The sequence below is a fragment of the Syzygium oleosum genome, unplaced genomic scaffold (genome assembly GCF_021117445.2).
Source record: "Syzygium oleosum isolate NSW1041296 unplaced genomic scaffold, Sole_v2.1 Sole_v2.23, whole genome shotgun sequence".
Classification (NCBI taxonomy): domain Eukaryota; kingdom Viridiplantae; phylum Streptophyta; class Magnoliopsida; order Myrtales; family Myrtaceae; genus Syzygium; species Syzygium oleosum.
The window spans coordinates 6,459,590-6,473,048 of record NW_026607507.1 but is presented as its reverse complement, the minus strand read 5'-3'; the positions used below and the strand labels follow the sequence as shown (position 1 = coordinate 6,473,048).

The 13,459-nt window shown below is 43.8% G+C and overlaps 3 protein-coding genes across 4 annotated transcripts; 1 reads left to right on the top strand and 2 right to left on the bottom strand.

Annotated features, from left to right (window-relative positions):
- The first annotated feature begins 1,217 nt into the window (after positions 1-1,217).
- LOC115680696 (pentatricopeptide repeat-containing protein At5g48910-like) lies at positions 1,218-5,514 on the top strand. The gene has a single exon (XM_030604517.2). It carries the CDS (start codon positions 1,256-1,258, stop codon positions 3,332-3,334), a length of 2,079 nt encoding a protein of 692 aa, XP_030460377.2. The 5' UTR covers positions 1,218-1,255; the 3' UTR covers positions 3,335-5,514.
- LOC115680699 (chlorophyll a-b binding protein 36, chloroplastic) lies at positions 3,492-5,099 on the bottom strand. The gene is made up of 3 exons (XM_030604520.2): positions 4,954-5,099; positions 4,294-4,639; positions 3,492-3,984 (listed from the first exon to the last, which is right to left on the bottom strand). The coding sequence occupies exons 1-3, from the start codon at positions 5,097-5,099 to the stop codon at positions 3,679-3,681; spliced, it is 798 nt and encodes a 265-aa protein (XP_030460380.1). The 3' UTR covers positions 3,492-3,678.
- A 657-nt stretch (positions 5,515-6,171) lies between the features above and the next one.
- On the bottom strand, positions 6,172-13,284 carry LOC115680693 (nuclear pore complex protein NUP133). 2 transcript variants are annotated; one of them, XM_030604513.2, is made up of 8 exons: positions 13,102-13,284; positions 12,115-12,239; positions 10,188-12,032; positions 9,340-10,061; positions 9,122-9,274; positions 8,446-8,776; positions 7,767-7,834; positions 6,172-7,047 (listed from the first exon to the last, which is right to left on the bottom strand). In XM_030604513.2, exons 1-8 carry the CDS (start codon positions 13,260-13,262, stop codon positions 6,505-6,507), a joined length of 3,948 nt encoding a protein of 1,315 aa, XP_030460373.2. In that variant the 5' UTR covers positions 13,263-13,284; the 3' UTR covers positions 6,172-6,504. The 2 variants fall into 2 exon arrangements, with proteins under 2 accessions (XP_030460373.2, XP_030460374.2); XM_030604514.2 differs by having other exon boundaries at positions 10,188-12,029.
- Positions 13,285-13,459: the final 175 nt, after the last annotated feature.

The window sequence follows — 13,459 nt, the reverse complement described above, 5'->3', positions numbered from 1 at the left end:
ATTATCTTAACTAACCAATATTGAAGATAGTCATGGTCCACTTATCGTCGAGTTATTCTAGGACGAAGCATTGATGATTTCCTTCGTGCATGACTAAATTACTTATACCATATTCGAAGGGAAAATAAACTCATATTGGAAGAGCGACTTGTTTGTCCATAGCAAAAACAAGCCACGCACTTGCTCCAAGGATTATGCTCCAACCATGATGAAAATTCGACCATTGCGACGAATTCATGGAGGAAGATTTCTCCCGAACATCGACAAGTCTCCAAATGTTTATTAATTGTTCAGTTGACTTAAGATGCACGAATCAAAAAAGTTGGGCATGTCTAGTGCACAATTGCAATTACTAATGAGATCCATGTGTTAAAGAACACTTCGTGGGGATACAGTTACACAGAGGAAGGAACGAACGTTTGCATTCGGAGCTTTGCATGGTTGCTTACCAGAAAGATTCAAGGACAGATGAGTTGACACTGTTTCTTCTCCTTGTCCTATAATTCAAATACAATTAACCTTAAAATCAATTAAAAAAAAAGATATTTATTTTAACTTGGGATAACGATATAAATAGTGTGGCTCTTAAACTTTTACTTTGTTCAATATGGTCTTTGAACTTTGATCCAATGTGTAATGTGGTTTTGAACTTTTAATTTGTTCAATGTGGTTACTGAACTTTAGTTTAATGTGTAATATGGTCCTTGAACTTTTAATTTACTTGTGGTATATGTTTAAGTTATTTCCTAAACTATATGAAAACGTTCAATGTCATCTTTCCATCAATTCAAGTATATAGACGACATTGAATATTTTCATATAATTTAGGGACCAGATTGAATATGTATTAAAGGTTCATGGACTACATTGAACAAATTGAAAGTTCATGGACGATTTTGCACATTGGACCAAAATTGAGATACCATACTGAACAAATTAAAGTTTGGGGACCACATTGTATATTGGGTCAAAGTTTTTCCCTTCGAATTTCGCACGCGTCGGTACACCTAATTCACGTTCTTTTCCGGACCGAATCGGGTTCGGGTTTCGAGATCCTCCATGCCCGTGAGCGAGCGGGCGGGCCTGGGCCATTGTCGCGAGGCCCGGTGTTCTGGGCCAGACCGACCCAGCCCAATTTTGGGGCCCAGGATTCGGGCCCGTTAGGACCGTTGGATTAAGATAAGAAACAAAGTCCGCAACATTTCCTCCTCCTCCTCCGGTGTTTCGTTTCAGTCTTCGAGCCGCGACCCATCCAATGCTGCAACTCGCGCCGCCGCCTCGTCCTCCTCCGCCGCCGCCGCCTCCGCCGCCTCTCCGCCGCGATCTTCCCCGGAATTTCGACTTCTCCCTCCTCCTGAATTGCCGGACCGTCCAGGAAACGAAGCAGGTCCACGCCTTGTCCCTCAAGACGGGTGCTTTCGATCACCCCGCGGCGGCTTCCAAGCTCCTCGCCCTCTACGCCGGCCCCGAGATCAACGACCTCCGCTACGCGCGCTCCGTGTTCGACCGAATTCCCCAACCGGGGTTGCCCGCCTGGAACGTCGTCATCAAGTGCTGCGTCGAGAACCGACGTTCCCATGACGCGTTGTGCCTGTTCCGGGAGCTGGTTCGGGACTTAGCGCCCGACGGTTTCACGCTGCCGTGTGTGATTAAGGGCTGCGCTCGGTTGAGTGCGGTCGAGGAGGGGAAGCAGGTTCATGGGCTGGCTCTGAAGATTGGGTTGGGTTCGGATAAGTTTGTGGAGAGCAGCTTGGTTAGCATGTACTCCAAGTGCGGTTGCATTGGTTCCGCGAGGAAGGTTTTCGATGGCATGGATGATAAGGATTTGGTCTGTTGGAATGCTTTGATCGATGGGTATGCAAGGTGTGGGGAGATTGAGCTTGCGCTGGAGGTGTTCGATGAAATGCCAGAGCGGGATTCTTTCTCGTGGACGGTTCTGGTCGATGGCCTTTCGAAATGTGGGAAGGTTGAGGCTGCTAGAGAAATATTCGAAAAAATGCCAAGTAGGAGTTTGGTCACTTGGAATGCGATGATCAACGGGTACATGAAATCGGGCAATTTCAATTCGGCTCGTGATTTGTTCGACGAAATGCGCGCGAGAGATTTAATTACGTGGAATTCGATGATCGCAGGATATGACTTGAATGGGCGGTTTGAGGAAGCTCTAGACATGTTTAACTCCCTGATAAAAGAAGGTTTCATACCTAATCATGCTACTCTAGTTAGTGCTCTTTCTTCAGTTTCCGGATTGGCAACTCTTAGTACGGGAAGCTGCATTCACTCTTACATGGTGAAGAATGAACATCCATTAGATGGTGTTCTCGGTACTTTGCTCATAGAGATGTATTCGAAATGTGGGAGCATTGAGAATGCTCTGGCTATTTTTCACTCAACATCGAAGAAGAAGTTGGGCCATTGGACTGCCATCATTGTAGGATTGGGAATGCACGGCATGGCCAGTCCCGCTCTTCAACTATTTGCTGAAATGCGCAAAGCCGGAATTAAGCCCAATGCCATAACCTTTGTTGGAGTAATAAATGCTTGTAATCATGCAGGTTTGGTTGATCATGGACGCCATTATTTTGAAATGATGGAGAAAGAATACGGGATTAAACCAACAATGGAACACTATGGTTGCTTGGTGGATCTATTATGCCGAGCTGGGCGTGTGAAAGAGGCAAAGTATGTGATCAACACCATGCCCATGAAACCCAACAAGGTAATGTGGATGAGCTTACTTAGTGGTTCCCGAATACAAGGAAACCAAAAAGTCGGCGAATATGCAGCACGACATCTGATTGACTTGGCTCCGGAAACTATGGGATGTTATATTGTTCTCTCGAACATATATGCCGCTGCAGGTCAGTGGGACAAAGTTTCACAAGTTAGAGAAATGATGAAGAAGAAAGGAATTAGGAAAGAGCCTGGTTGTAGTTCGATTGAGCACAAGGGAATGCTTCATGAGTTTCTTGTGGGTGATAAGTCACATCCGCAGATGGAACAAATATACTCTAAGTTGACTGAAATGAGAGAGAGATTGAAATTGGCAGGGCATGTGCCCGATACTTCCCAAGTTCTTCTCTGCATTGAAGAGGAGGAGGAGAAGGAAGCTGAGTTGGAGAACCATAGTGAAAGACTGGCCATTGCTTTTGGTCTCATAAATGTACACCCCGGAAGTCCAATTCGTATCATGAAGAACCTTCGTGTTTGTAACGATTGTCATTCTGTAACTAAGCTACTTTCCCATATCTATGATCGAGAAATCATCGTGAGAGATAATAGCCGTTTCCATAATTTCAAAAGTGGATCATGTTCCTGCAATGATTTCTGGTGATTAAACCATTTCTGTGTTATTTTGATCACTTGGGTAGCTTCTGCTGGTATTTTCAGAAAGAAGCAACTTGATACCATAGTAACTCGCAGATAATGCCTGCACCAACTTCTGAATAATCAGACTGGGGTTCCTCGGAGATAGAGATGTCATATAACAATTTAAACAAGACAATCACTCCAAAGTGTATATTTTCTTGATGCACAATAGAACTGAAAGTCTGGTAATACATTGTCTCACAAGCATCTTCTGACCAGAAAAGTTACATCAGTTCTAATGAGGCCCCAACAAAACAAGTTCCAGGAAACCAAGATCGTTTTACACTTCAGCAAGCACTAAATTCAAATTCATTTTCCAGGGACAAAGTTGGTGGCGTAAGCCCAAGCATTGTTGGATGTGGGGTCGGCAAGGTGGTCGAAGAGGTTCTCGATCGGGCCCTTTCCAGTTACAATGGCCTGAACAAAGAATCCAAACATCGAGAACATTGCAAGCCTTCCATTCTTGATCTCCTTCACCTTCAACTCTGCGAATGCATCGGGGTCATCTGCCAATCCTAGAGGGTCGAATGCTCCACCAGGGTAAAGTGGGTCAAGGCCTTCGCCAAGAGGTCCTCCTCCAACCCTGTATCCTTCGATTAATCCCATGAGCACAACCTAACAGCAGAAGAAGCAACATAAGTTGACCAATAACCAAGTTTCGCTTCTGCGGCGAGTAAATAGTGAAGTATTATACATCTATTTTTCTTCTAATTATATAGAAGCAATATGCTTGAATGTTGTACTCACTCTCAAATACTTAAATCATTTAAACAAACCTTGGTAGCTGTTATGCCTAATTTGTGTTGGAATGAATCTCATTGAACATGAGAAAAGATTGTGTCATAATATAGGATGCATTTGTTGGAGACTTGATTTTATTATCTAGTGAATATAATCACTTAAGCATGATACAGCCAATCATACCTGGCAGGCCCAGATGGCAAGGATGCTCTGTGCATGGATGAGGTTGGGATTGCCCAAGTAGTCAAGACCGCCTTCAGAGAAGATCTGCGCTCCAGCCTTGAACCAGATGGCCTCGCCGAACTTGACACCGTTCCTCGAGAGGATCTCGGGGAAGACGCACCCGAGAGCACCGAGCATGGCCCACCTGCAGTGGATGACTTCGAGCTCACGGTTCTTGGCGAACGTCTCGGGGTCCGCAGATAAACCGGCAGTGTCCCAGCCATAGTCGCCGGGGAATTCACCAGTCAAGTAGGATGGAGTCTGCTCCGAGAAAGGGCCCAAGTATTTGGGGCGGTCCGGTCCGTACCTGTCGATAAAATTGCGAATTCACTTGGGTAAGAATTCATTGCTGACCGACTCCCTACATGAAAGTGAAGTCACTGTCCTGGAAGAAATGATCTTTCTTCTTGAGAGTTTCTTGGGAGATCAAGTTCGTGCTTTATCCGTAAATGGACATGTTAAGAGTTTACTTTAAATGGTACACAAAAATTTGATTAGCTACGTGTTGATGTAGCTGTTACCCCTTTGCTTGTTTTCACTTTTCTGAAATGGTGCGATCAAGCAAAGCTTAGCTTAGTCCAATAAAGCACCGAAATCAAGCAAGAGCGTCAAGACACTCACCAAATGCTCTGGGGAGTGCTCTTGATAGTGCGACGCATGGTGGCGCGGCCGCCGGCGAAGTTGCCGGCCTTGCGGACGAGCTCATTGGACTGCTTCAAGGCGGTCTGGCCGGCGAATGCAGACTGCTGGATCACGGTGGTGGCCATTTCCTCTTCACGGAGAGACTCTGTTACTTGGGCTTCGGGATCGAAATGGCTAAAACAAGCAGGTGGTGCGGATGCTAGGAGGAGAGCAAAGGGGGGTTATATCGGGGCATGAGAAGATTTCCTGGATCAGGTTATGTACACGTCAGCACCGTCCCATTGGTCCTGAGGTCGGATTCGGATTTCCCCCTTCTGATTTTCCCGAGGACAGAGTGGATGGTCTTCCGCCACGTGGACTGTGGGAGATCCTGTGTGAACGTTTCGAGTGGGATTGCTAGAGTTAATTTCCGAGTCAGATTCAGGGCCACCAGAATACACTAAAGATCTAATTTATCCGCAATTACTTTATATCGTGATGAAATTGACTTTCCTCATCGCTGGATATGGCTCATCTCATCTAGAAGTATATTTTGCTTCATTGATTTAGATTTCTCTTACTAAAGCTCGAGTTTTTTAGAACTCACATCGAAATTATTAAACACTCATGTTAATTTTTGAGATAAGTGTATTGAAAGTCTTAAAACTTGTAACGAAAATATAATTAAATTTTAAAACTTCCAAAACGTACAATTAAGCCCTAAAACTTATTACGAAGGTACAATTAAATCCTAAATTTTCAAAGAATGCAAATAAATCCTAAAATTTATCAAATTGATTCAATCAAGTCCTTTTATTGATTACACTTTGTGACAAGATTTTAGGAATCAATCACACTTTAGCGATAAATTTTAAAATTCCCAGTGTGCTTATTCCGTTAATTTTTTTCTGCGAAGTGACTCTTAAAAGTAAGAGGACAGACGCAAAATGCACAAAAATGCAATTCGTTTTGACCAGAGCATAACATACTTGTAGCTAATCATTTTATTTCATCACATGCTTGTAATTAATAAGCACATCACTGACCAAATCTAGGAAATGAAACTATGTTTTGGGCTGGGCTAATGCCTAGCCGATTTGCCCAAGAACCTGAGATGAGACTGCAAACCGAATGAACTAGACTGGAAATTTTTCTAGAAATCATGCAACTCGCCATACTAAAAATTGAAAAAGAGAAAAAAAAAAAAAGGTGAAAAGATCAGTAAAAAATAGAAGTGGCTTAGGTAGAATTCACATTCTGTTCTCCTTGTTTGTGCAAGATGGCGGTGCAGATTTTTCATTCCACCGCAGTTTGCAGATGTCGCACGACGCATCTGCTAAAGCTCAATTTCTCTTCCAAGTAGAGTCTTCTCCGACTATTGCTTGGCTTCCGAGAAAATTCCAAGTCACACCACATTTGCTTCAACAGTTCTCACACCCCCTCGAAAAAACAATCGCGGATGCCTGGATGATCATGCCGTGAGAATGCGAGAATCATTACAATGTACAAGGATGTAAGCAGGACGGGTTATATCATTCTGTGTAGGAGTTATCATTCCATGGGCGCAGGACCCTCTTCACCGTCAATACGGCTCCGAGCGCTGCCCAACTCAATCGCCATCAGCATAAGTTTCCCTGCATCTGGAAAATACTTGTGCTGCATCAACATTGCTTCCACAGAAGAACCCGACTCCTTTAGAACAGGCGGCTCCATATTTTCTTGCCTCAATGGCAGCACTTCCTCAAACCCTTCTTCAAAAGTTTCTGCCTCGGGCCCATAACACCGGCTCGAAGCCTGGAAGAGCATGGTATCTCCAAGGACACGCAATGTCTCTTCATCGCTCCAGCCTTCGATGGTCGATGCTTGATGAAGTTTCCCCCAGTCATCCTGATCGGCCGCACTTTTCCAGCATTCTTCCAAAAGGCTTTTGTTAAACCTGCGAAAAGAGGAGCTGGTCCATGCAAATACATCAAAAGCACGCGGTATAAGCTCCGCGCTACCACTTTTAAGGCACAACTTGATCAGATCATCGGGGGGGAGAAGCTGCTGCTGAATGTTGTGCTTTGCTTCGATATCGAGGTCCATTATCTCTTCCTGCGAGTTCTAATGGTTAGAAGAACTCGCAGATACATGCACAAGCATACATTTCATATCACCGAGGGTAAATATGGATTCATGGATAGATTTCCCCACGGCTTATTAATAACGAGCTGCCGCAATGATCTGCCAAATGATTATGTTGGATAACCTAAGCACAACTTTCTACCCAAACTAGGAGCAGAAAGCTCCTTACAGTGAAGTGAATGGACCGATAAGTGAATTACGAGCTAATATAAGACCAGATTGCGCAAATCCACCAACTATCAAACTGGGTGAACGATGCCACAAAAAGGGACCGGGAATGAATCCTCTGAGCTATCTATACAATTGTCTTACTCTAGCTTAGACCATTGTGGGAGCTGAATGGTTTTAATCACTGCCATGGAATCCTCATCCCAAATGTTTGCTGTCCCTTTCTACACATAAATTCACAGTGATAATACCGGCCAAGTTTTCAAATGTAAAACTCAAATGCAAAATGAACACTGGATTATACACTGCATTACTTAGGGTTTGCAGCATCTGCTGCCACATTATAAACTCAACAGGAATTTTCAGCATAAAATTGTAGTTGCAATCAAGTTGCAAAGTGAAAAGAATTGTGCAGACTACATACTTTCGAAATTGCCCCAGAATTGACCTAGGCAGATGAGTTTTTAACAAAAGCATAATGACCAACGTTTCTTTTTTGCTGCAAATAGGAGTAAGCAAACCTGCAACTTCAGAATTCTCAAATCAGCCTCAATGCGTTTCATCTTTATCTCAGCATCAGGATCATTACCTGTAGTATGCAAAAATAAAAACCACCACACCAGTCTAGTGAGCAGTTTCACAATATTACTGTCGTGCTGATGAAGAAAGACTGAAAAGAACAGCAGTGACCAGATATGATCTAAAGATTGACTATGCTTAATATCTGAGAAACAAAGTCAAAGACCTCTAATTGAGACGTAAGAAATTATCTTGGACATTAATGCAAATCCAAAATATACAAATTACATATGCCATCAAACTTTTAACTCATTAATCACTAATATTCATTAAAAACCTACACTTGAAGTGCAGACATACAGGTAAGAAATATCATAAGTTGGTATCTGATCATGGCATTCAAAGCCAATTGATGAAGTCATCTAAACACGTGAAATTTACAGAATCAGGCAAAGTGCACCTACTTTCTTAATTGTTTCAATCAAGCAAATTATAACTATTGACAAAATCGACATCAAAGATAAACTTCAAAGGACTACAGCATAAGGGAAGTGAAACACAGGGAACCAAGCAATCGAAAAAACATGGAGAACGAGACAGGCAAGTTTATAAGAATTTAAGGAGATTATAAGACAGTATGTATCTTTAATGTAAACGAGTAATAAATTAAAAAAAAAATACCTGCTAAAATAGCTATCTTTGAGAGATTCAGAAAACGTTTTCTATCGGACAGTGTCAGATTCAAATCCCTTGGTTCAACCCCATCTTCAGCTACTGAAATATTACCCTCATCTTGAGAAAGAGCCAATGCGTGAAGAGTATCTGAAGCTGATGAGAACTGATGAAGAAACACTTCATGTAGCCAGCAGAGATCACGATATTGCTGGAGAAAAATTGACAACTCTTCTGGAAACTCTTCCCCAAGTCTTAAAAGCTTTGAAAATTCCTTTCCCTCGTACAGTTGTTCAAAGACAAAATAACTAAACCCTCCTTTTGGTCCCATGCTGTCACGCTGCATGGCACATCATTAAGGAACCAGCAGAAAAATCAGCTGGGTAAGGGAATGCTGACTGAAAATGCTAGTCACTTAAAAGACAGGCAAGGACTGGTCAAACTCACAGAACAAACCGGGAGAATTAAATCACGCAATATCAGCTGAAACAGGAGATCTTTGTTAAAGACCTTCAAGCTACGGAAATGAGGAAAATTCATTTCTTATAATTAAAATTTTGGATTTAAATATTACAAGAGGGCAAAAGCGTCTCAAATTCATGACTCAAAAACCAAAAGTTGTCTGCAAATTCATATCTCGAGCTGGAGCTAGAGATCATGCCAAGTCAACATAATAAGTTCCTACCATGAGATTTTTAAGTAGGCCAAAGTCATTGAGGTCGCGACATATGCTCCACAGAGTCCTATAACCTTCATGCCTTTTTGCTACACCCAGCAATTGCACTGAGAGATTTTGAAAGTTCTCCTCATCCTCCTGTCCATTTCCTTCATTATGGTCCTGCAAAAGTGAGCATAATGTGAATAAAATGATTGAAGGAAACAGCAGAGCTGTAAGAATTGAACCTTGTGCCTTGCTGCTGCTAAGTTTTTCATTTGTTCGTAAAGAGAATCAAGAAGGGCATCCCTCCTGTTCCAATACTCCTCTGACAGTCCTCTCTGTTCTTCTCCACGCTCAACTTTTGCAGTGATAGCCCCAGCATAAGCCTCGAGTATAACTTCGGTCTGCACCTGTAGGTGACTGAAGATTTCCGATTTTACAGAGGATTCCACTCTTGTTGCTTCATTCAACAGATGAAGCATGGACGAGGCAATGCCCCACAACCCATTACGAACCACAGGCTCACAATACCAAGGTGTTAAGCCCTCAGGTGGTGGATACCACAAGTGATACTCACTTCTGAATTGTATGGCAGTTCGAACTATGGTGACACAAGCATTTGAGAGTTCAAAAGCTCTTCGGATCTGAATCTCGAGTGGCAGATCCACATTGACCAAAAAGTCTAGTTGTTTCTCCAAGCAATAAAAAACTTCTTGAAGATCAGAAACCCTACTATAGAATACTTCTGCATTGTCTCTGTCCATCAGAAGAACAGTATTTCTACGGGCTCTCTCCCCAACCAATTGAATCAGATCCCAAAGAGCACCTGAAGCATCACTCTCTGATCCAGGATAAGGTGAGCCAGCTCCACTAGAACGGCTCTGGCCTATCCTGTTCTGCAGTTCCCTCAGCTGAATTATGCCAGCCAGCTTTTCACCATGTTCCAAAATAGTCTGGAGCGAATTTCCTGCAAAAACACAAATACATCATGGCGATCCCCTCCACCAAAAAGACCAAAATATGTCTAAAAAGAATGAGTGAAAATCAATCCTAAGCATGTATCCCAGCAATGACTGGACAATCATGTACATACTCTGTCTGGCACACAGTTCGTCATGACATTTGGACAAAGCAAGAAATTGAAGAAACTTCTGATGCTTTTGCTGCTTATCCATAAGTTGCGTTGAGACAACTGCCATGGCCACTATCTCAGCGCCTCTGGTTGTTGTCCAGTGTTTAGCTAAGGTATCAACAATGCATTTGCTAGCTCTTACAAAAACATTTGTCTCCCCTTCCCTTTCAAATGCCCCGGCATTTTGGAGTTTCTCCAGGGAGCCATCAACTTTCCCAGACATCAGGAAGTCATTAAAAAGATGACCAAGCAAGGCTTCTGCTTCTTCATCCTGAGCAGTTCGACGTGCTACGCCAGTCATAACAGCTCTTTGTCGATCCCCAGCATTCCAAGCCTCAGAACTAGCTCTTCTTGGAGCAACATTGCCAACAAAGGTAAGATTTCTTCTCTCTTCTTCTGTAGATCCTTCGTTTGAGCTCCCTTTCCGTGACAAACTTCGCTCTGGTGGTTCTACTCCACCAAGTACGACAGCCTTTTCGGGTATTGCCCACATTCCCGCCTTTTCAGTTAAAACAATCCATGCACCTTCTTCACAATCATCTGTAGAAGGAAGAACTGAAGCATCCATAACTTTTCCAGCATCATGAGGCAGGTCAAATTGATACAGCCGGGTGGAGTTCCTGTAATAATGGGCGACAGTTGCTGTTCCATCACCAGAAAGTATAACTACAGATCCTGAGGGCCTGCCCCCTACCCGCAGCCTCATGGAAAATAAGAAGTCATCATCTTCAACTCTTGCTTTTGGGATTATCACTTGAAGAGGAGCCTTCTTCTCCAAAATCCGTTCCTGCGATGGCTCCACAGCTCCAGAAGGTACATCCATCCCAGACTTGTATTGCATGGTCAGCAGAGAATACTGCATGTAGCTTGACCCACTAACCCTGTCCTTACAGAAAATTGCAACAAGAATAGTGATTACTTTTCCACCATCATCTACCTGCAAATCCAGAGGCCATATTCTCTTTTGACCAGCCAAATCCTTCTTAATACCCAGATCACCATCATTCCCAACAATCTCCTGAGACCAGAGGTTTGAGACTTCCAAATCAGGTTCAAGGTTGAAGCAACGTATTTCATGATCTGTCAGCAGGAAGAATTGTTGAGAAGGTCTTTTCAAAGAAACAGAAGGAGAACGCCAACTGAGCGACCTCAAAGCAACCTTCCTGCCCATGCTACGGCCATTATCACTGCCTTGAGAGAAAGAACTGCCTCTTTCCTTATATATCAATTTTCGATTTACTACGTATGGACCACAATGAAACCGCCAAAGCTCACCACTGGAACTACATGCAAGGGCGACACACTCTTTTTCGCTGTCAGGAATAGAGGTAGCGATTAAAGAGTTGAAAATGCTATATCCAGGTGAAACATTTCCAAGCCTACCATGTCGTTGTAGGCTATCTGGACTAGTCTTGTCATCAACGGGAGAAACATCCAGCTCATCAGCAGAAGCAAAACTGATAATTGGATCAGTTTCAGAATCAGAGAAGATCTCAGGCCAGTATACAACTGCTCGACTTCTTTTGCTACACATGACGACACCGACTGAGTTGCAATGTTGTGTGACATTGTTGTTTTGGTGATGTGTGCCATCCCAGCTAACAACACAGACTAACCAATCGGTTCTATCGTATACTTTTCTGTTCTTATCTCCGACTTCAGATAACACAGTAGGAATGTTAAGAGCAACGCACTTTTTAGAAGTTGCGGGAGATAAGTAATTCCAGATGAAAATCTTATTTTGACAGATAATCCAAGTAAGAGAAGTTGCACGGTCTATCCCACCAGATATTCGCACATAACCTGCTAAGGAAATACATTAAATTATTGCCGCCATATTTGATGCATATTTACACTGCAAATGTTCCACATCAGGGCATGTACAAACCAGGAAGACGATTCTGCAAAAAACTCGCTTGTTCATCTCGCACTGCTGGGGGGAAGTCACCAACAAATACAGGTTTCGTCGGATCAACCTCAGCATTTTTGTTGACTTTGTTCCCTGCAGGAATTCTGGGTTCGAAAAACCAAAAGTAAATCTACCTCAATATGTTACCGCATTAGTCCATACGTAATGATGAGAGACAACTTATAATTGAACGAGAAAATATGTTTTTCAGAGCCGTGAATGTCATAGCCTGAGTCTCTCCATTGAAGCTAACACGAAGGTTTCCATTTTCGAGTCTCTGAGTCCTCTATCCTTAGCCCTCCAAAATATAGATGTCTTTCATGTCAAGGTAAGTTGACCGTGTGTCAAGGACGATATCAAAAGAAATACGAGGGATGAGAAACAAGAACACGAGTCACTCCCGCCTATCAAAAGAAGAACTTGAGTGGCTCTCGAACAAGCAAACTTTCATGCATGAAACAAGGTACTTAACTTTGACAGCTCAATCATTAGTCAGTTTGTATTCTTTGAGCAAACTACTACCATCAAACAATGGATCCGAGCGCCTAACAGTTCGTATCTAGCTTCTAGTCTTATATTCCATAAGCTTCCAAGTCGACGCTTCAGAAGCACGAACCGTTCACTGACATTCCTACCTCCTACCTCTAGCCTAAGCACGACAAGCATCCACGAAAAGGAAATGCACCGGGGGAGCAACAGGACTTCGTCACGGAGAGAGGCTATCCGACAGCACGCCGGGGGCAACCGGATTACTCCAACTCCGGAGCAACTCCAGCACACGAATTTCACGCCGGCCGTTTTCATCAGCCTCGTCGATCGCGGCGAACGGGACAAAATTGACCGCGAATTCCCGCTCCGGCAACAACGATTGCGAATCGGAGAGAGAGAGAAGTTCCGAGCAGATTTCAAGGACGAAGACACGGAGAGGGGGGGGGGCGAAATGGGCGGGAAGGGAGGAAGCGGCACCTGGCGAGAACGGACAAGCGAGGGGCCCACGGAGCGGGAGTGCCGGTGCTCGGCCGGTGAGGGACTTGGTTCCCGGCGGCCGGAGTCGACGGCGAATCGGGCGGGTTCTGGAGGCGAACGCGCGAGCTCGAGCTCAGTCTCTTCGTCCCCGGCGAGAACATCGTCGTTGCAGAGAGAGGAAGAGAGGGAAAATGGTTTAGGGTTTAAAAAAGGTTTTCGCCGGAGGAAGAAGAGGAGAGGCCGAAGCGAAGCGATCTTGGGCTTGCCGGCGGCCCAGATTGCAGCACTTACACGGCCCAGATTGCATCACAGAGGGTCCCGTGAGATTTGAATTCAAAAATCGATTTTTTTCTTGTTT

Coding starts and splice junctions, on each gene's coding strand:
- LOC115680696 (XM_030604517.2), top strand. CDS start 1,256: ATGCTGCAACTCGCGCCGCCGCCTCGTCCTCCTCCGCCGCCGCCGCCT.
- LOC115680699 (XM_030604520.2), bottom strand. CDS start 5,099: ATGGCCACCACCGTGATCCAGCAGTCTGCATTCGCCGGCCAGACCGCC. Junction 4,640..4,953: donor AGCACTCCCCAGAGCATTTG/GTGAGTGTCTTG, acceptor TTTTATCGACAG/GTACGGACCGGACCGCCCCA. Junction 3,985..4,293: donor TTGCCATCTGGGCCTGCCAG/GTATGATTGGCT, acceptor TTCTGCTGTTAG/GTTGTGCTCATGGGATTAAT.
- LOC115680693 (XM_030604513.2), bottom strand. CDS start 13,262: ATGTTCTCGCCGGGGACGAAGAGACTGAGCTCGAGCTCGCGCGTTCGC. Junction 12,033..12,114: donor TTTGCAGAATCGTCTTCCTG/GTTTGTACATGC, acceptor GTATTTCCTTAG/CAGGTTATGTGCGAATATCT. Junction 7,835..8,445: donor AAAGATAGCTATTTTAGCAG/GTATTTTTTTTT, acceptor TGCATACTACAG/GTAATGATCCTGATGCTGAG.